The 20,087-nt window shown below is 45.0% G+C and overlaps 1 protein-coding gene across 3 annotated transcripts in view; it reads left to right on the plus strand.

Annotated features, from left to right (window-relative positions):
• LOC144055498 (protein ELFN1-like) overlaps window positions 1-16,431 on the plus strand; it is a 61,996-nt gene extending 45,565 nt beyond the window's left edge. For all 3 annotated transcript variants that reach the window (XM_077571496.1, XM_077571497.1, XM_077571495.1), the window contains 4 exons: window positions 7,524-7,957; window positions 8,021-8,174; window positions 8,925-9,091; window positions 11,115-16,431. In XM_077571496.1, coding sequence (XP_077427622.1) covers window positions 7,740-7,957; window positions 8,021-8,174; window positions 8,925-9,091; window positions 11,115-13,200 — 2,625 coding nt within the window. In that variant the 5' untranslated portion in view covers window positions 7,524-7,739 and the 3' untranslated portion in view covers window positions 13,201-16,431. The remainder of the gene's footprint in view (window positions 1-7,523; window positions 7,958-8,020; window positions 8,175-8,924; window positions 9,092-11,114) is intronic.
• Window positions 16,432-20,087: the final 3,656 nt, after the last annotated feature.

The following is a 20,087-nucleotide window of genomic DNA, read 5'->3' on the forward strand; positions in this document are numbered from 1 at the left end:
CACAATTTCGCACCACCACCACCATATAGTAGTTGACCTTTTGCTACATTATGACATTATGCCTGCCATGTTGTGACCACTGACGCACGCACACACCCACACACAGCGAGTGTTACCTAACTGACATTCAGTCAGGCCGCCACGACCGGCTGACTGCACTCTCGCCCGGAGCGCGTACTCCCTCCGTTGGGGTCGTCTTGTGTCATTTTAAATGTTTTTTATTTAAGAGCATTCGTTTTCATTCATTGAGGTTTAATTACAATCACTGAATTTGTTTAGCTTTTGTTTGAGTTATTTGTATGAATGAATATATTTTACTAATATATATTCATCTGTTATTTTAATTAAATTGTATTTGTTTTATTCATATATTGCGTTTTTTGTTTTTACTTTTTTTTTTCTGGTATTTTTTTCACGTTTTCTCTTTTAATAAAAAAAATAATTTAGGTTTGCGTTCTAACGTTTATTACAAATTTTTTCAATAATTCCTTTTTAATTTGACTTGACTAATTTGTTTTCCCCAGTATTTTAATTACTTTTTAAATGTATTCTTCTACCAAATGACCTTTGCGGAAACGACCTTAATAAATGTGTTCCACAAAATGTTAGGTTTTAATTCATCGCAAACCGGCGCTTGTGTTGCATTCAAGTTCCAAAGGGAAAATGAGATAACGTGGCAGCGTTGTCACGTTGGCCTTCATTGCTTTTGGTTTGCTCTTCGTCGTCATCATCATCCGACCAGCACCAATTGTCCTGACCACACCTGCGAGCATTTAAGCAGCCAATGACTCCTTCTGTTGTCCCGTGTGCGTGCGCGTGTGCGTGCGTGTGTGTTCGTCTGCAGGTGTGAATAATGAGGTGATTTTTATTCGTTCTCTCGCCCTGTCAGGACCACTGATTCAATTTGTATGTTGAGATGGAAAGGGCTGATAGTGGGGCCCTCTGTGTGTGTGTGTGTGTGTGTGTGTTTCTACTAGAGGATTCTCACCCTTGAGACGACACTCAGAGATGCTGAGAGATTTTGAGGCTTTTTTGACAAGCGTGTGTGTTTGTTTATATCAAGTGACCACCATCAATAATAAGTCATTACAGTTCAAACCCAACAGTTGTGTGTATAACAACACTTAACACAGGAGCACAATTATTTATTTACTAACTAACTGACTAAAGGATCAACTGATAGAACGAAAGGCCAAACTGCTTCTAACCCACTAGTTAACTAAATAAATCCATCCATCCATTTTCTGAACCTCTTCAAAATAAATCAATGCGTGACTGACCCGACTAACTAACTGACCAAATAAATAAATGACTGACTGATCGACTGCGTAATCGCCTGACCAACCAACACACCGACTAGCTGACAGACCAACTGATGGTCTGACTAACTGACCAACTAATTGATTGATTGACTGATAGAACAATTCTCTGACTGAATAATTGATGACCAACAAACCAACACTCAACTGACCAAATGACTAACCAACTAATTTGACTGGCCAAACAACTGACCACAAAGAAAACTGACAAATTTAACTAACCAGCTGGTTAATTGAGAGACAAAATGACCGATAATCAACTGGCTTAATTGAAAGGTTGGCTAACTAACTGGCTGACAAAGCAACTAACTGACAGACCAACTGCATAACCGACTGACTGACCAACTAGCCAGTTGAATAGCAAACCTAACTGACCAGGCCAGCAACCAAATTACGGTCGAGCTGACTGAATAACCAATTAACTAACCGACAAACTGAATGACTGACCGATCAACCAACAAAGTGACTAATTGAACAATTAAGCAACTAACTGACCGAGAGATCAACTCAATGTATTAATCTGACAAACCGGTCATCTGACTGACTAACCAACAGACCACACAAGTTCAGGCTACTGACTGACCAACCACCCAACCAATCAAAAAACCCCCCCCAAAAAGTACATGAAATCATAAACTTGCCGCAATTTGTGCTTGGCGGACAAAACAAACCGACCAGCTTGTCGTTGGAAGAGGTTACACGCACACACAAAGAAAGCTCGTAGAGGACAAACAAAATGAATCACAAAGTTTCATCTGCGGCGTAACTGCCAGAAACCAGACAGACCCGGCTCAACAGATGGAGCTCGTTGCCAGTGTGCGTGCGTGCGTGCGTGTGTGCGTGCGTGCGTGCGTGCGTGCGTGCGTGTGTGCGTGCGTGCGTGCGTGCGTGCGTTTGCACTGTCCTTCCTTCAAACAACAGGATGAAAATACAGCAAACAAACACACACTAATGGTTTAGTTTAGGCTTTAAAGTGGACCGATGCTTCTGGGCAGCAGAGATTAGCCTCCCCCAAGCAGATTAGCACTCAAAAATTAGCATCATGTGCTAATGTGTTGTTGTCGGGAAGCATCCACGTTGACACGCAAAAGTATGCAAGACGATTTCTCACACACACACACACACACACACACACTAGACAGATGCGTCTGGGGATTATGCTAAAGAGCGCAAGCGTGTGGTGTAAATCTGTGTGATATTGTGCACTTAAAATCATGTTTGATCTCCCCTGGTGCACGAGTGCCAACTCGACTCACGAGTAACAGACGAAATCCTGTTGAAACGGGTTTGTCGGGGAATCAAGAGGAAAAAGAAGCTCGCCATGAGTTGAAGCCGAGGCATCAAACAGCGCAGTGATAGCAAAGTGACTAAATGACTGACCGACTAACTTATTGACTGACTGGCCAACTATGGCTTATCAGCTAGTTGACTGACTGATCAACCAACCAACTAAATGACTAAATGAGCTGAACGGGCAAACTAAATGGCTTACTGACTAGCTGACGAATCAGCTGATTGAATGGCTGATTAACTAACCGACTGACCAACTAACTAGCTGATTGATAAGTTGACCACAAGAATTACTGACAAAATAACTAAAGATAAACTAAGTGACTGACAAGCAACTTGCTGGTTAACCAACTGACCAACCTACTAACTAACTGACTGACTGACTGACCGACTAACAGACTGACCAACTAACAATGCAACCATTTGCCTGACCATCCAACCAACTAAGACTAACTCAGACTAACTTAGCAATTGAAAGTTAACTAACTGACGGACCAACTGCCTAATCATCAAAATAACAGGATAATAGACTGACTGACTGACTGACTAGCTGACTGATAAGTTAACCAATAAAATGACTGATTAAATACTTTTAAGACATAATAAACGACTGATGAACAACTTGCTGGTGAACCAACTGACTATCCTACTAACTAACTGACTGACTGATTGACTGACTAACAGATTGACCAACTAACAAACCAACCATTTGCCTTACCACCCAACCAACTAACAAACCATTGCCACCCTATCAGACTAACTTAACAATTGAAAGTTAACTAACTGCCTAATCATTAAAATAGATTGACTGACTGACTGACTAACTAACCCAAACTCAGATGGACTCAGTGACTAACTAACCAACTACTACAGTAGCTAACTATGTAAGTGCCCAACTAAATAACTAAGCAACCAACTAACAGACTAAATTAACAATGACCAACTCATTTAACGAATCAACTGAGCAGACCAATTTACTAAATAAATCAAAACTGGACAATCAAATGACGAACAGCCTGACCGAGCATCCACCATAATTCATTGACAGAATTAACTTCTTGACAGCCTGGCAACGAAGGAAAGCAGCCAATAGGAATTGATGACTTTTAAATGGACAACAAGTGTTTGCGGTGGGACTCACAATTTGGACCCTCGCGATGGGCCAAAGATCGACTGCGGCACTGAAGGCGGCGAGCTCACGATTTCTTTTGTTTTCAACTCCAATCACGATTTGCGCTCTTAATTAACACCGAGTCTCGTTTCCCGCAGCCAAACAGCCGTCAATTACTACAATTCTGTTATTGCTGCTTGAATGATTGACGCGCACAAACACACGCGCGCGCACGCACTGTCTGGTCACGTTGACAGTATTAACAAGACTCCGAGTTCCCACGACGCTTGACGACTCCCTTCGGCTCCTCGTAACGGGAAAATCAATTGGCAGATGCGCGCTCATCTCTCATCACGCACGCACACACACGCACACACACACACAAACACGCACGCACGCACTTGAGTGGTGATTTAGCGTAGCACGTAGCATCTGTCAGGAATGATCAACCTTTCCATCCATCAGGACGTCTCAGTGCGCGATCCACACGCACTTACACACACAATTACACATTTACTGAAACACACACACACACACACACACTGACCTGACTCCAAAACCTTTTGGGTTGTGTGGCTTTGATGGATTTGTTGAAATCAATGCGTTTCCATCAAGTTGTTCATGAAGTCAAGTTTGTTCGCAACCACGTTTGACACAAGATGGCCGACGCAGCTGCATCTTCGGCGATTGGTCGCCTGCCACGCTCATTGTTGCTTTTTCTGCGTATCATTTCATTCATTCCTTTTAACCCAAAATGTTGGCTCAAATGAATAACCCACAACATTTTTCATTGGACTCAAAAAGTTGGGGAGGAAAATAACCCACAAAATGTCCATTTAACCTGTGGAGTTGGGTCAAACTAAGAACCCACATTTTTATTCTTTTAACCCAAAATGTTGGGCACACATTTTTTTTCATTTAACTCAAAAATTGGGGGGAAAAAATTACTCACAAAATTTCCGTTGAACCTAAACTCCATGGGTTAAACGGAAATTTTGTGAACCCTCAAAAGTTGTCTTTTAACTCAAAATGTCGAATGTATAACCCACAATTGCCCCCGATATGGTTTGCGTGCCAATGGCGTCGCGTACTTCGCTTCCACTAACGAGACCGACGACAGAAAGATGGCAGCCGGTTGCCACATGTGCAAAGCAACACCGACGACAAATGACACTTTAACGGCGGTCGACTGCCAAAATGGCCGCTGGCAGTGCATTGTGGGTAATCCGAAGAGCTCCAAGCTACCTTATAGCCGTGTAGTGTTAGCGTGCGTGCGTGCGTGCGGCGAATTCATTAGTGTTGCGTGTGTACAAAATAAGAGGCTGCCAAATGGTTTCATGTCAGCGCCGGCGAGGCCGCACGCACGCACGCACGTTTGTTTGTTGCCGCATCGCTTACACTCGCTTTGTCTGCGACATTAGCGTGTGTGTCTGTGTGTGTGTGTGTGTGCGTGTGCGTGCGTGTAGAACGCTACACTGTAACATTGTCATGTGTGTACTTGAGTGTGAAATGACATGAAGTGTTGTAAAAAGCCGCTTTGGAACGTCACCTGCTTGTGTTGGTCTACCCGAGCAGTCAGGATTCTCTTAGCTTTCAAAGTATTTTATTTGATTTTTATTTTTTTTTTGTATGTAAGCGTTTGGCCGCCACACCAGAAAAAAATGCAATATCTTGTCATAACATGACACACTTTGCGTTTAAACGTGATAAGTTTGACAATAAAATGTGACTTTCATGTTTTTAGCGAGATGAATTTCACGTTGACGCGTGCTACGGTTTTACAAATGTTCGATTCGATTTCAGAGTTGAGTTTGATTTGATTTAAAAAAAAAAAAAAAAAAAATTCTGATTCAATTCTCTTCACTTCAATCCGATATTGATTGATTATGGAACATCAATTCATGAAAAGAACTTGAAATGACATTTGGACATTTTGCAGAGGCAGTAAATGGTAAAATGATTTTGTTTATTCTTGAAAGTAACGTGTTATAATCACTTAAATGTTACACAAACATTGAAACTATTTTCCTAATTGTAATTCAATAATTGTAAATATAAATTCAAAAGATTCTGAATTGTCTTAAAGTGTAATAAGTCAGGTCTTTCATAAATGTATGAAAATATTTTGAATTCATGTTGAGCAGTCATTCAAAAAAAGGCCTTCAAAATTTTTAATTCTTACGAATTTCTGAGAAAATGAGATATTAAAAAGTTTTGCATAAGTTTAACCTTTTACCGAGATAAATTTCATGTTAAATTCAAGTTCAATTAATCAATGTAAATGGTGTGAGACGTGTGATTGGCTGGTGGTGCGCAAATCAAGGTCACATGATGGGAAGGTGCGGGAAATGCTGCGCGCCGTCTTCTTCCTCTTCTTCCGCGGCTTCAACGTCAATGTCAGAGCTTTTGCTGGGGCTGAAATTCACATTCCTGCCACGCTCCGTCCGTCCGTCCGTCCGTCACCCCTTTGTTCCCTTTCTCCTCGGAATACTAAAGCGCCTTACGTAAGCGCCGGCTCATCATCCGTCCCCCGCAGCGCACATTTTTCCACGTGCCGGCTGGTGGATGTACGCTTGGCACCAAAGGACGGATGGTGGGAGGTGACGTTCACATGCAAACTTGGAAAAGGGACTCGCGTTGTGTTGCTTAAGTTCAGTCAAGTAGACATTTTTAAAAGCAAAGGAGAGAAATTCATTAAAAGAGCGTACAGTGAAGTTCTCCAATTTGCGTCCGAACTTGTTTTTTTGCCGTCTGGTGGCCGCTTGAAAGATTCGATAATAGAAATGTCTGTCACGCCGCCGCCGCCTCTTCTGGAAGTGTCCATCATCCCCTCCATCGCCCCTCTTCCTAATCCCGCAGGCGCCGGGGACGCTTGCTTCACGCTGTCAAGTGGCTTTTTCTTTTACATTTCTCTCCCCCGAACAAAGTCAATCAACGGGATGAAATGAAGGACGAGAGGAGAGTCCAAAAATCTGACTAGTAGAACGTCTACAGTGCGTAGACTGTAATTAAGAGTGAGAAACACCAAGACTTGAGGATCCCACTTCTGACACCAATACATGTGGAAATATTGTTGAATAGTACAAAGAGGTCAAACGTTGAAGCCCGCTTCTGATAATAGCAGTTTTTGCGGCATTATTTTGTACACTACCATTAGGGCTGAGTTTTAAAAAAAATAATAATCGATATTGAATCGATTTTCCTTTTTGAGCGTGACAACAAAATAGAATTTTAAAGGCCATTTTTTTTATCTTATTGTTTTCTTGAAATCGACTGTTTACGTGAATTTAAAATTATTTTCTCATATTTATGAAAAGTTGGACTTATTGCACTTTATGACAATTCAGAAGCTTTTTAATTTATATATGTGGAGGTTTTTTTTTTTGTCATGCCCTTGTTATTTAAGAAGAATTGATGTTCCATAATTAATTAAAATCGGATTGAACCAAGTGAATCTAATGGAATCAGGGGAAAACTCTAAATCGAATCAAACTGGACTCTTATGAATCAAAATCGAATCGATTGGGGAAATTTGAATCAATACCCAGCCCTAATTACTTATTTATTTTATTTTCATCATTTGAATGTGTTCCAAATAATTTCATAGGCTATTGATTTGCGTTGTTGCATTTATTCTTGAATTTTAATACAATGATTATTTTAATGTCATTTTCCGCACGCAACTCCTGCGCTGAACTTTGTTGAATGTTGTTGCCGTGATCTTGTTTCAATGCGGCCGTCTTGACAATATTGGATGAAGAACTTTTAGGAAGCTCTTACCTTTGTGTTCTTTTTCCCGCCAGGAGTACAGCCCGCGATGACATTTGGAGGATGAGGAAGCACGAGAGTCGGTGCTGGTCCAATCAGAGAGGCAGACGGCCGCTAAGGACATGAGGACCGACCCATCGGGACCGATTTTCACCTCCGATTAGCAACCTGGAAGTAGTTGAAAGCTCTGTTCGTGTTCCTTTCCCTTCACTTGATTCCTGCGTGCGCGCATTCCTGGCTGATTTTCTCCGATGGATACGGCGACGACGTCTCATCGGGCCCGGCGGCCGAAACAAAACGCCAACGGGGGGTTCTGGTTGGTGGGCTGGCTGGCGCTGCTGTCGGCGGCGCGGTTGCCGGCGGCGACGGCCGACTGCTGGCTCATCGAGGGCGAGAAGGGCTTCGTGTGGTTGGCCATCTGCAGCATGAACCAGCCGCCCTACGAGGCCATCCCGGCCCACATCAACAGGTGAGACCCCTTGCGGCGGGCGGGCCGATGGCCACAAATTTGAGCCACCTTTGACCTTTGCAGCACTATCGTGGATCTGAGGCTGAACGAGAACAAGATCCGCTCGGTGCACTACTCGTCGCTCAGCCGCTTCGGCAACCTCACCTACCTGAACCTCACCAAGAACGACATCAGTTACGTGGAAGACGGCGCCTTCTCGGCGCAGTTCAACCTGCAGGTGAGGCGGCGTCGCTGGAATGATGGCCTTGACGCGTGGTTCAAAGGTCAATTTGAGAGACGGCAATGACACACGGAGGGCCAACAGATTTGACACAAACCGCATGTCCTTCACATTAGCAGTGAAGCAATGACAATCCCGAAAAGGTCAAGCTAGCTAGCTAGCACCTGAAGCTAAAGCCAAACGGTGGCAGGGTTCTTGACGTTCTGGACCTGGATTTGCCACCTCTGTCAAAATGACAAAATAAGTGACTCAGACTCATGGTAAGAGGGACCATTTTTTAGATCATTGCTGTCACTTACCTTTTTTTTTTAATTCTTTTTTTTCTTTATTTTCTTTCTTCTGGAGAGCTCAGTATTGTTCATTCGGTAATTTTACCGATTTGACATGTCATCATCAATGCTCTCCTTTTTTTTTAATATATATATATATATATATATATATTTTTTTTTATATGTGGGTGATTATGTGCGTGCGTGCGAGTGTGTGTGTATTCATTAGTTCACCTAAAACCTATTAAAAAAAACTTACCTTTTGTTAATACCAAGTGGCCATCCAGACCAAACTAATCGATTCAGCGCTTTGCAAGCCAGAGCGGATGCAAAGACTTTGACTTTGAAAGGCTTTGATCCGCATGCAAAAAAAAACATCAGCCGGCTGGCAGTCGTTCGTTCGCCGGCGATGACCAGTAATCCCGCTTGTCTTTTTCGCCCCTCTCTCTATTGCGTCATCCTGGCTACCTCCCCCAAGGTTCTCCAGATGGGCTTCAACAAACTTCGGAACCTGACGGAGGGGATGCTGCGGGGCCTGGGAAAGCTGCAGTACCTTTACCTGCAGGCCAACCTCATCGAAAGCGTCGTACCCAACACCTTCTGGGAGTGTCCCAACATCGAGAACATCGACCTCTCCATGAACAGGTCACTTTGAAAGAAGAAAACGGAGGCCCGCCATTGGCCGGCGCAGTGCGCGGGGAAATCGTGATCATGAAGAGGGCGGGCCAGCGGCGGGCGGTGCAACGGATCACAAAAAGTCACGGTTCGGATCTCGGATTTGAGTCACGGATCGGATGTTTTTTCGGATCAGCAAAAGAAAGAAAAAAAGATCAATATGACTTTGGGTTTCCTGAAACCTACCCACATTTGTTCTTGTGATTTTCATCCTCCCGCATAATACTTCCCTTTTACTCCGTTCAAATTTCAACAAATTTCAGGCCTCATTTGGCATTCCTTGCATTGCTCGCACAATTTAACATGAACTTTTCAGCATTCATTTTGAACGGGACTGACATTGAACTGCTCGTCATGAGCAGCTCTCTCGTACCGCTCAGTGGAGCACTTGCTAAATGGCATTGTCCAGTAACCAGGAGGTCGCGAGTTGGAATCCCACCTCCTACTGCACATAGCGAATGTATCCGTGGCAATCATGCTAACCAACTGACGATCATTTCACTGAAATGAATTCAAGCATTCGCCCCCCATTCAACATTTTGAGACTTTTTAGCTTGCGATGACATTTTTCAATATAAAGAAGCCACGATTTTCAACATGAACCGTTAGCTCAGTGGTTTGAGCTGCCACATCAGAAGACCTGGGTCCGAACCCCGAACTCTTTAGTACAAATACAATATTGAAAACAAATCATTGTCACATTATTTCACTATTAATACTTTGTCGTTTTCAAGAAAATGGCAAGAATTCAGCTTAGCATTTAGCTATTAGCATTTAGCTTTTCGCATTCCCGTGCAATTTCGATAGCATTTTTTCCATTAAATAAAAAAATTAATCAATCCATTCAAAATGTCTAATATATGTATTTAGGGTTGAACACAACTTTTACGTGCAATATGAGGCAGAAGCATTCTTCTTTTTACATATAATAATAATAACAAGGAATTAATGGCTTAAAGTTGTGTTCCTATCATCTAAACAGCGAAGTTTGACATTTTGAGTTGAATATTTTTCTTTTTTAATGTGCAAAAATGTTTTATAAAATAAATGAAGACAAAGTTCTATTTTTTTATAATGCAAAGACCTCAACGTACAATTTAAGGCACTTCGCTTCCTTTAAACATGGAAAGTGAATTACAAAGTAGCTTTGGTCCAGAATATTGAAAAATAATTCAAGTAAGCTGTAAAACGTTCTTATCCCCGGCAGCCACGCACTCCGAAACGCGCTGGTCATGCTAACAGCTAGCCGCTAGCCACTTACGTCGGAGACTTCTGCCGTGTCATACAATGACAGCGTAATTAATCAGCGGTTTCATCGCCTCCTAAATTAGCGATTGAATATGAGTCCAGGACGGCGTTGTGTTGATGTCGCTCGCAACTACAATGTCAATCAAAGTCACGTCTAAAAGGGAAGTCAAGCTAGCCATCACGCCACCACGTGGGCAACCTTCAAAGTAAAAGTCTACGAAGGCTATTTGCTTTGCCGTCAATGTGTTACTGTATTTGGTCACTTTATTTTGAAGTTAGGCTTAGCGTGTTACGTTGAGCATGTTTCAGCTTCCTTGACATGTCAGAATGGACTGTGAATGCGCACTTTGCTTTTGTTTTCTTCACCCCCCCTTGCCCCCACCAACCAGTCCGTGATCGGGTGTGATCCGAACCGTGGGGCCTGATCCGAACCGACCACGGGTATCAATGATGAGCCGTTGCACCACTAGTGGGCAGTGTTATCATGCGCTGTATATAGAGAGAGTTTGGCCAACATTGAGCTAGCCGTGATTGGTCACCTGCTGGTCACATGACATACGGACGCCATCTTGTTACCCTGCTGAAAGCGAGTTGGCCAAACTCTCAACAGCTGTGGATTGTGCAATATTCCTTGCTTAAATGAAGCCACCGATTTTGTTTGCGGAAAAGCAAACTTAACACAAAAGATGGTTTCTTTGAATAACAATGTATAACGTCAGATTGTATATTCTGGTGTCCTCCTCAGGATCCAGGTGCTGGATGGCAGTTTGTTCTCGGGCCTCTCCAAGCTGAGCACGTGCGAGCTGTACACCAACCCCTTCAACTGCTCCTGCGAACTTCTGCCCTTCCTGCGTTGGCTGGCCGCCTTCCCCAACCGGACCAGCGAGCGCATGGCGTGCGACGCCCCCCACGGCTTCTCGGGCTACAACCTGCTGAGCCCCAACCCCCGCGCGCCGTCCCAACGCAACGCCCTGCACGTGCTGGGCTTGGTGTGCACCGAGGACGGCAGCAACTCCACTGCCTTCGACTTCAACGGCCTGCTGGACGCCACCACGCCGTCGCCGGACTTCTCCCCGTGCGGACTGGACGACTGCGCTTCGGGAACGCCGCCCGACGAGGTCGTCTACCACACCATCTTCACCGAGATCAACCCCGTCATGACGCTGAAGCAGGTGCTGCACTCCAGCGCCGTGATCACGGTGGAGATCCCGCACCCGTACCGGAAGATGTACATCCTGATGTTGTACAACAACAGCTTCTTCACCGACATCCAGAACCTCAAGTACCAGAGACAGGACATCGAACTGACCAACCTGAAAGCGAACACGGACTACACGTACTGCGTGGCCTCCATACGCAACTCCCTACGTTTTAACCATACCTGCCTGACCCTCTCCACGGGTCGCGGGGCCAGAACGGAACGCGTGGCCAATCAGTCGTCGGCCACCCACTACATCATGACCATCCTGGGCTGCCTGTTCGGAATGCTGCTCTTCCTCGGCCTGGTCGTCCACTGCCTGAGACGCAAGAGGATCACGGAGGAGAAAGAGCGCAAGATGAGCCGGATCCAGAGGACCCTGATCGAGCTCAAGTATGGCGACCAAGGGGATATCGAGGGGGGCAGCGGCGGTCCCGGTTCTCACAAGCTACCCCCCGGTGGGGACAGTCTCTCCAGGATGCCCTACCTGCCTCCGGGCACCGAGATCGATCCCTACCAGCTGCAGGAGGTGGTAGAGACCCCGGCGCACAAGCCCGCCAAGCTCAACTACATGGAGGTGCGAGGGTCCGGTGTGGAGAGGGAGCGAGAGAGGGAGCGAGAGAGGGAGCGAGAGAGGGAGCGAGAGAGGGAGCGAGAGATGTCGCCGCAGGCCAACCCCCAGGGATCGGTGGCCGAGATCTCCACCATCGCCAAGGAAGTGGACAAGGTCAACCAGATCATCAACAACTGCATCGACGCCCTCAAATCAGAGTCGACTTCCTTCCAGCAGGGCATCAAGTCCCCCACCTCAGCCGGTGGGGGTTCCGTGTCCACCGCCGAGCCGCAGCTGGTGCTCCTCTCTGAGCAGGCGGGAGACAGAGGAGGCGAGTTCCTCTCCCCAGTCTACAAAGGCGGGGGAGGGGGCCGAGGCTACCACCATTCCTTGCAGCGGCACCATAGCATGGAAGCTCCTGCGACCTCCAAGAGGCCCAGCACCTCCTCGTCCCCTGGTTCGGCCAGGAGTCCCCGTTCCTTCCACTCGGATGGGGCCTACCACACCTCCGAGACTCGCTACATTGAGAGGAGCTCGCCGGGTGACCGCGGCGGCGGCGATGAACCGGTCCATACAGTCAACCCGGCGGCGGCCATCCTGCGAGCTGAGGCCCAGAGGATCCGGCAGTACCACGAGCACCGCCATTCGTACCCTGGCTCCCAGGAACTGCAGCACCACCCACAGATCTTGCAGGAGCTCCACTACCACCCCGGGGGACGCAAGCCCTCAGTCCTCGACCCGCTCACCCTCAGCCGGCATGCCAAGCAGAGGGAGCTGGCATACTCCCAGCTGGCCCCCCACTACGCCCTGTCCCCCCAGTACCACAACCTCAGCTACTGCTCCAGCCCGGAAGAGGACGAGGAGGAGGAAGAAGAGGAAGGGCTCCTGTGCACCCCCACTCTGGGCCTGTGGGAGCGCTTCAAGCTGCATCGCAAGAGACACCGGCAGGCGTCCATGGAGGACGAAGGCTACGTGGCGGCCGGCCACGCCCTGCGCCGCAAAGTCCAGTTCGCGAAGGACGAGGATCTGCACGACATTTTGGACTATTGGAAGGGGGTCTCGGCGCAACAGAAGGCCTGAATGGGAGCGACAACAACACTGTGGAAGACCTGTACATACAAAACGAAACCCGCGTCACCAGGAAGCCAACAATCAAAAACAAGGATGAAAATGCTGTTTCCCGAACTTCGATTTTTTTTTTTTGGTCTAATCTAATGGAACTAAAAGCTCCAACTTATGTAGCTGTTTGTACGTTTTCACTGACAAAGGAGAAAAAGTTAGCTGGCGGCGCGTCCTTTTTTTTCTTAGGATGCTTTGTCTTCGTTCTAGGAAACCAACAACAGACAAGGAGGGGGCGGAGTTTTTGAGAGACATTTGAAGTGACTGGACACAATTCCCATTTTGTACCCGGACGGCTCGTCTGGCAACGTTAGCGTCCCCTTTCCCCTGCAACACACTCGCAACTGGCTAGGAATGCGTTTCCACTGGAACCCCCTCCCCAAAAAACGGGTACTATTTCTAGCATCTCCACGGAAACTACCAGCAGGATCTCTTTGGTCAAGCTGAGTCATCATCACCACAAGCAGTCAGTCGGCCACGCCTGGAGTATTCAACGCCACAGAGTCCAGTCTTCTGGAGTGTCCCTCAGTCTCCTCTTGGATCAAATTAGCCTTTATTTCCAGTCCCCTGTTTTACGTAAACTGAACTGGTTGCTTTTTGCTCGAGCAGATTCATCATCACCGCGTACATGACTTATTGCGTTAGCATTAGCATAGCCTGTTGCCAGCCAGTCTCCATTTTGCTGCTGCTCTCCTTAATCTCCTGATGGATACAATTTTCATTTATTTCTACTGCCTTGGGTTCCAAAGGACAGCTGGTCGCTTTTTGGTGGAGGACATTCATTCTGACGAGAAATGGCAAACACCTTAAAGCTAGCAGTAGAAAACGCCACAGTCTCCAGTTTAATGCAGCTGGCCCTTTTGTGTGACCTTGAATCAATTGAGACTCTCGGGGAGATCTGTTCTTGGTATCGGAGACTATTGCCACGCCTGCGGTATCGGATTTCGCAGAGTCCGGCCTGCCCGCAGTCTCCTTTCGGATAAATACTACCTGAGTACCTCAGTACTATTTGCAGTGGAAAGGCAACCACCTCAAACACATGCTAACATTAGCGTAGCCTGTTGCCACGCCTGCAGTAGTCAACTCCACCGTCTCCGGGCTCCTGTTGTGACCCTCAGTCTCCTCTTGGATAAAATACATCTCCTTCACGATGATCTCATTACGGCTACTGAGCATTCTTTTTAGTGGAAACGCAACCGCCTCCAACCTGTGGTACCGGCAATAGGCAGCGAGAAAGGGTGACAGCGAGTACCGTATAACGTGCCAAATACTCCTTTGCCAAACAGTTTTATATACAGAATTAAAAGATTTTAAAAAATGACATTATTATTATTATTATTATGCTCATCATTATTAATAATATAGATTCTTCTTCTTATCTTCTTACTGTTCCTATGATCCTGCTCATTTCTTTGAATGTGGCACAGGACTTGGCGGCACGGGACCCAAGAGCGCCCCCTTTCGACTCGGAGGACTGCAACAGGGCTTGGGGGTTCTGCCGTACCACACGCTTCTAGAACCTACTCTATATTTTTTTGCAACAGATGTTTTTGAAAGCTGTCAGACTTTTATCCCCTCAATGAGTTATCACAATTTTTGTATTTATAAAAAAAAAAAAAATCTAATGAATGTCTTTAAATCCCACAAGAAAAAAGGGAAAAACTGCACTGTTCAAAAATTGAAAAAACTTTTAAAGAGCTTAGAACTCTTCGGGGAAAAATGCCGTAGCTTCACTGTGTCTCAGTCATCGCAGCGTCGTCGTCCCGTTTGGTTTCTCGCTTTTTCCTGATCCTCTTCTTTGGTTCTGTTTGAATCTCTGGTTCCACTGTGGTGCCGTTGTGCCAAACTTGACACATCACAACAATTTTACATACGCACACACTCGCACACTTCCGAGTCGTCCTCCTCTTTCAACATTGACGATTTGCCAAATGACAAATTTGCACAAGAAGGCGTCACATTTTCAAGCAGCCAATCATCCTTAAGACCAAAGTACTGTGCTAAAGGAAGTGACAAACCCTCGCAGGCCCACACACACACAAACTTGTCTTTGTATCATTGTGGGGCCATCTCATTGACATGCATTTCCTAGCCCCGCCCCCTAACCCCAAGCCCACCCCGATTCCTCCATAACCCAATTCAAACCTAAACTCTAAAACCAAGTCTTGACCCTCACAAAGAGGTCTAAACTTGTCTTGACTCTCAAGTCGGTCCCCACAATGGCGGTTAAACCTGGAAAAACGTGCGTATGGGCCCCACAATGTAGCAAAAGACAACACACACACACACACATGTGAACACACAGCTGTAAACACACGTGAATGTATTCTTTGCGAACAGCTGAATTGAACCGTTTTTTTCCGATAACAAAAGGGCCCAATTTGTCCTCTCAGACTTTATTGAGCATTTATGGTCATCGGTTGAAACATTTTTAAGGGAAAAATATGTAGAGATTTTATTATTTTTTTTTGGAACTATTGTGTTGTAAGAATGTGAAAGTTGTATTGGTAGTAAAGGAACCGTTTTTGTCGGATTCTGGTACAACGGACTTGAAAAGTTTAAGAAATATTGTCTTTAAAAATTGTTTTTAATATTTGAATGAAGAAGATCATTTCATTAAATCAGGTACCCGAAGCTTAAAAGCTATGAAATGACGTCGTGCGTATGTTGCTAAATTGTCGCGAGAGCACGTCAACAAAAAAGAAAGAAAAAAGTTGAATGGCAAAAGGAAAGGCAACGTGTCTTTTTTGCGTCCGAGAATGCAAAATCCATCCAAGGCGGCGACAGCCGGATTGTGGCTTCCGCTCAAAAGCAGCCTTAAAAAAAAAATAATCACTTTTCTTCTTTTTCTTCTTGTCATCTTTTGCTTTACAAACGGAACTTGCTTTCCTCTTCACGTTTACCGACTGCCGTTTTGTAATCGGAGCCACAATGTTGTCATCGTAGCCATGTTGTTTAGCCACAGGTTTTTTTTGGGCCTTTTTTTTTTTTTTTTTTTTTTTAATTCTCAGAGGTCATCAGCAAATGTGTATTTCTGGAAAATGACAATGCCTTGCAAGCGGGATGCAGCCGATCCCGTTTGGACGGAAATACGCCGGGAATTTTGCGGCGAAGAGACGGAAATCTGCTTTTCTTCTTTCTTTTTCCTGTCAAAGATTAAAAAGAGCACAATAAAAATATACATTTCTTTCATTCGTCTGCAATCATTTATAACTTTCGAACCGAGGGTAAAGTTCTTACTCACAATAACCATATCATCATCATCATCATCATCATCATCATCATCCGTTTGTAGAACACTCCAAATATCACGCTAATTGCGAAAGACGTTGTCCCGCCTTGAGGAAGAAAAGTCGAGCCATTGATAACACTAAAGATGGAGGATAAATGCTACAGATAATGGATGGATGGCTAAGAGGGCGCCCCCTACGGGTGCGTGGTTTCATTACAACTTGGCTATCATTGTTGGGTTAGGTGACTTCCTGGTGATGTCAATTAATACCAACAGCTTCATTCTTACACACAATAGGGTGACCAAACGTCCTCTTTTGCGAGGACACAACATTTTCTTATGTCCTGTTTGGGCGTAAATTCATGAAAATGATGCACCCGCTCCATTTGCACCCGCTCATCCTCAGCCAGGCAATCATTCTTACACACAATAGGGTGACCAAACGTCCTCTTTTGAGAGGACACAACATTTTCTTACGTCCTGTTTGGGCGTAAATTCATGAAAATGACGCACCCGCTCCAATTGCACCCGCTCCAGTTGCACCCGCTCCTTTTGCACCCGCTCATCCTCAGCCAGGCAATCATTCTTACACACAATATGGTGACCAAACGTCCTCTTTTGAGAGGACACAACATTTTCTTACGTCCTGTTTGGGCGTAAATTCATGAAAATGACGCACCCGCTCCATTTGCACCCGCTCATCCTCAGCCAGGCAATCATTCTTACACAAATTGGGTGACCAAACGTCCTCTTTTGAGAGAGCGGGTGCAACTGGAGCGGGTGCAATTGGAGCGGGTGCGTCATTTTCATGAATTTATGCCCAAACAGGACGTAAGAAAATGTTGTGTCCTCGCAAAAGAGGACGTTTGGGCACCCTATTGTGTGTAAGAATGATTGCCTGGCTGAGGATGAGCGGGTGCAATTGGAGCGGGTGCGTCATTTTCATGAATTTACGCCCAAACAGGACGTAAGAAAATGTTGTGTCCTCGCAAAAGAGGACGTTTGGGCACCCTATTGTGTGTAAGAATGATTGCCTGGCTGAGAATGAGCGGGTGCAATTGGAGCGGGTGCGTCATTTTCATGAATTTATGCCCAAACAGGACGTAAGAAAATGTGTCCTCGCAAAAGAGGACCTTTGGTCACCATATTGTGTGTAAGAATGATTGCCTGGCTGAGGATGAGCGGGTGCGTCATTTTCATGAATTTACGCCCAAACAGGACGTAAGAAAATGTTGTGTCCTCTCAAAAGAGGACGTTTGGTCACCCTATTGTGTGTAAGAATGATTGCCTGGCTGAGGATGAGCAAGTGCAAATGGAGCGGGTGCAAATGGAGTGGGTGCAATTGGAGCGGGTGCGTAATTTTCATGAATTTACGCCCAAACAGGACGTAAGAAAATGTGTCCACGCAAAAGAGGACGTTTGGTCACCATATAGTGTGTAAGAATGATTGCCTGGCTGAGGATGAGCGGGTGCGTCATTTTCATGAATTTACGCCCAAACAGGACGTAAGCAAATGTGTCCTCGCAAAAGAGGACGTTTGGTCACCATATTGTGTGTAAGAATGATTGCCTGGCTGAGGATGAGCGGGTGCAAATGGAGCGGGTGCAATTGGAGCGGGTGCGTAATTTTCATGAATTTACGCCCAAACAGGACATAAGAAAATGTGTCCTCGCAAAAGAGGACGTTTGGTCACCATATTGTGTGTAAGAATGATTGCCTGGCTGAGGATGAGCGGGTGCAATTGGAGCGGGTGCGTCATTTTCATGAATTTACGCCCAAACAGGACGTAAGAAAATGTTGTGTCCTCGCAAAAGAGGACGTTTGGGCACCCTATTGTGTGTAAGAATGATTGCCTGGCTGAGGATGACCGGGTGCAAATGGAGCGGGTGGGTCATTTTCATGAATTTACGCCCAAACAGGACGTAAGAAAATGTTGTGTCCTCTCAAAAGAGGACTTTTGGTCACCCTATTGTGTGTAAGAATGATTGCCTGGCTGAGGATGAGCGGGTGCAAATGGAGCGGGTGCAATTGGAGCGGGTGCGTCATTTTCATGAATTTACGCCCAAAGAGGACGTAAGAAAATGTTGTGTCCTCGCAAAAGAGGACGTTTGGGCACCCTATTGTGTGTAAGAATGATTGCCTGGCTGAGGATGAGCGGGTGCAAATGGAGCGGGTGCGTCATTTTCATGAATTTATGCAAAAGAGGAGGTTTGGTCACCTTGTTGTGTGTAAGAAAGAAGCTGGTGGTATTAATTGACATCACCATCACATGCGAAAACAGAAAAAAAATATGAGCCTAAAAAAATTGTGAAACACTAAAACAAACCCCAAAACCCCCAAAGAAATGCACAGAAAAAAAAATGCAAGTAGCTTAAGAAAAACATCTACCGGGAGTGTATTAGTCCTTCCGCCACATTGGATTTTTTTACATGTTGATCGGTTGTGATCACTTGATTCTATACTGTAGCACAATCAATCATTTGAAAAATTCACTTCACGAGGCAGCGCCAACCGAAGGTCATGCCGAGGGGTCGCCGTTATGCTTGCGTGACGCAGAGAATCATCCACTCGTGTGATTGTTTTTTTTTTTTCATGTGGTGCGCTCACACTTAATTGATGTTTGCGTATCATATGATGCCATGAGAAAACTGTGGAGGAGGGACGTGAATTTGATTTAGGACCCTCAAACGCCGCCCGTGACCTTCACAGGCAAAGCGCCTCCGCTTGAGCTGTAAAAAGCAAGCCAATAAAATCAACATTTCAACATTGACAACATTTCAAAACACAAAATGCTCTCGAGCGTTTGCTTTCCGCACGTCCTGGCGACTCGGGTCGCTCTGCGGCTCGGCAAACAAAGTCAACAACATGGCATGAAAAAGGCAGGAAAACGTAATATATATAATACACAACAGGTGGTTTTAAACTGGAGTTAAGGTTTCAAATGTCAAATTAGGGCTTCAAGCTACAGCATTGAACAAATGACTGTTTTAAGCTTTCAGGTTTCAAATGAAGGCTTCAACTGGAATTAGAGTTTCAAATGAGGGTTTTAAAGTACAGTTAAGGGTTTCAAACTAGAGTCTTAAATTATGCAATGATTCAAATTGGGATTTCAAACTACAGTTTGGGTTTCAAATAAAGGTTTCAAACTACGGTTAGGGTTTTAAATTAAGGCTTCAACTCTAGTTTCAAATTAGGCGTTTAAACTATGGTTAGGGTTTTAAATTAGGGTTTCAAACTACAGATAGGGTTTTCAAATTTGGGGTCTTAAACTCTGGTCATGGTTTTAAATTAGGATTTCAATCTACAATTCAGTTTTCTAATGAAAACAGAATTAGGGTTTCAAATTTAGGCTTCAAGGGTGAGTGTTAGAATTCTGTTTTCCATTTAGGGTTGTACGTACTAAATATGCAGAAATACACTCATGTAAATATTTCAGTTATTAGTTATTTCAGTAAAGAACAGCAAACAAATACTGGCATAAAAAGACAAAATAAAGAAATGAGAAAAATACACGGTAGCAATGGATGTTTGAAAGTGCATTATAAATAAAGTTGAGCTGCGATGAAAATTCTAAATACTCTAATTATACATCTAAAATGTACAAAAAAGAGAACGC

Source organism: Vanacampus margaritifer, chromosome 7 (genome assembly GCF_051991255.1).
Source record: "Vanacampus margaritifer isolate UIUO_Vmar chromosome 7, RoL_Vmar_1.0, whole genome shotgun sequence".
Taxonomy (NCBI): Eukaryota; Metazoa; Chordata; class Actinopteri; order Syngnathiformes; family Syngnathidae; genus Vanacampus; species Vanacampus margaritifer.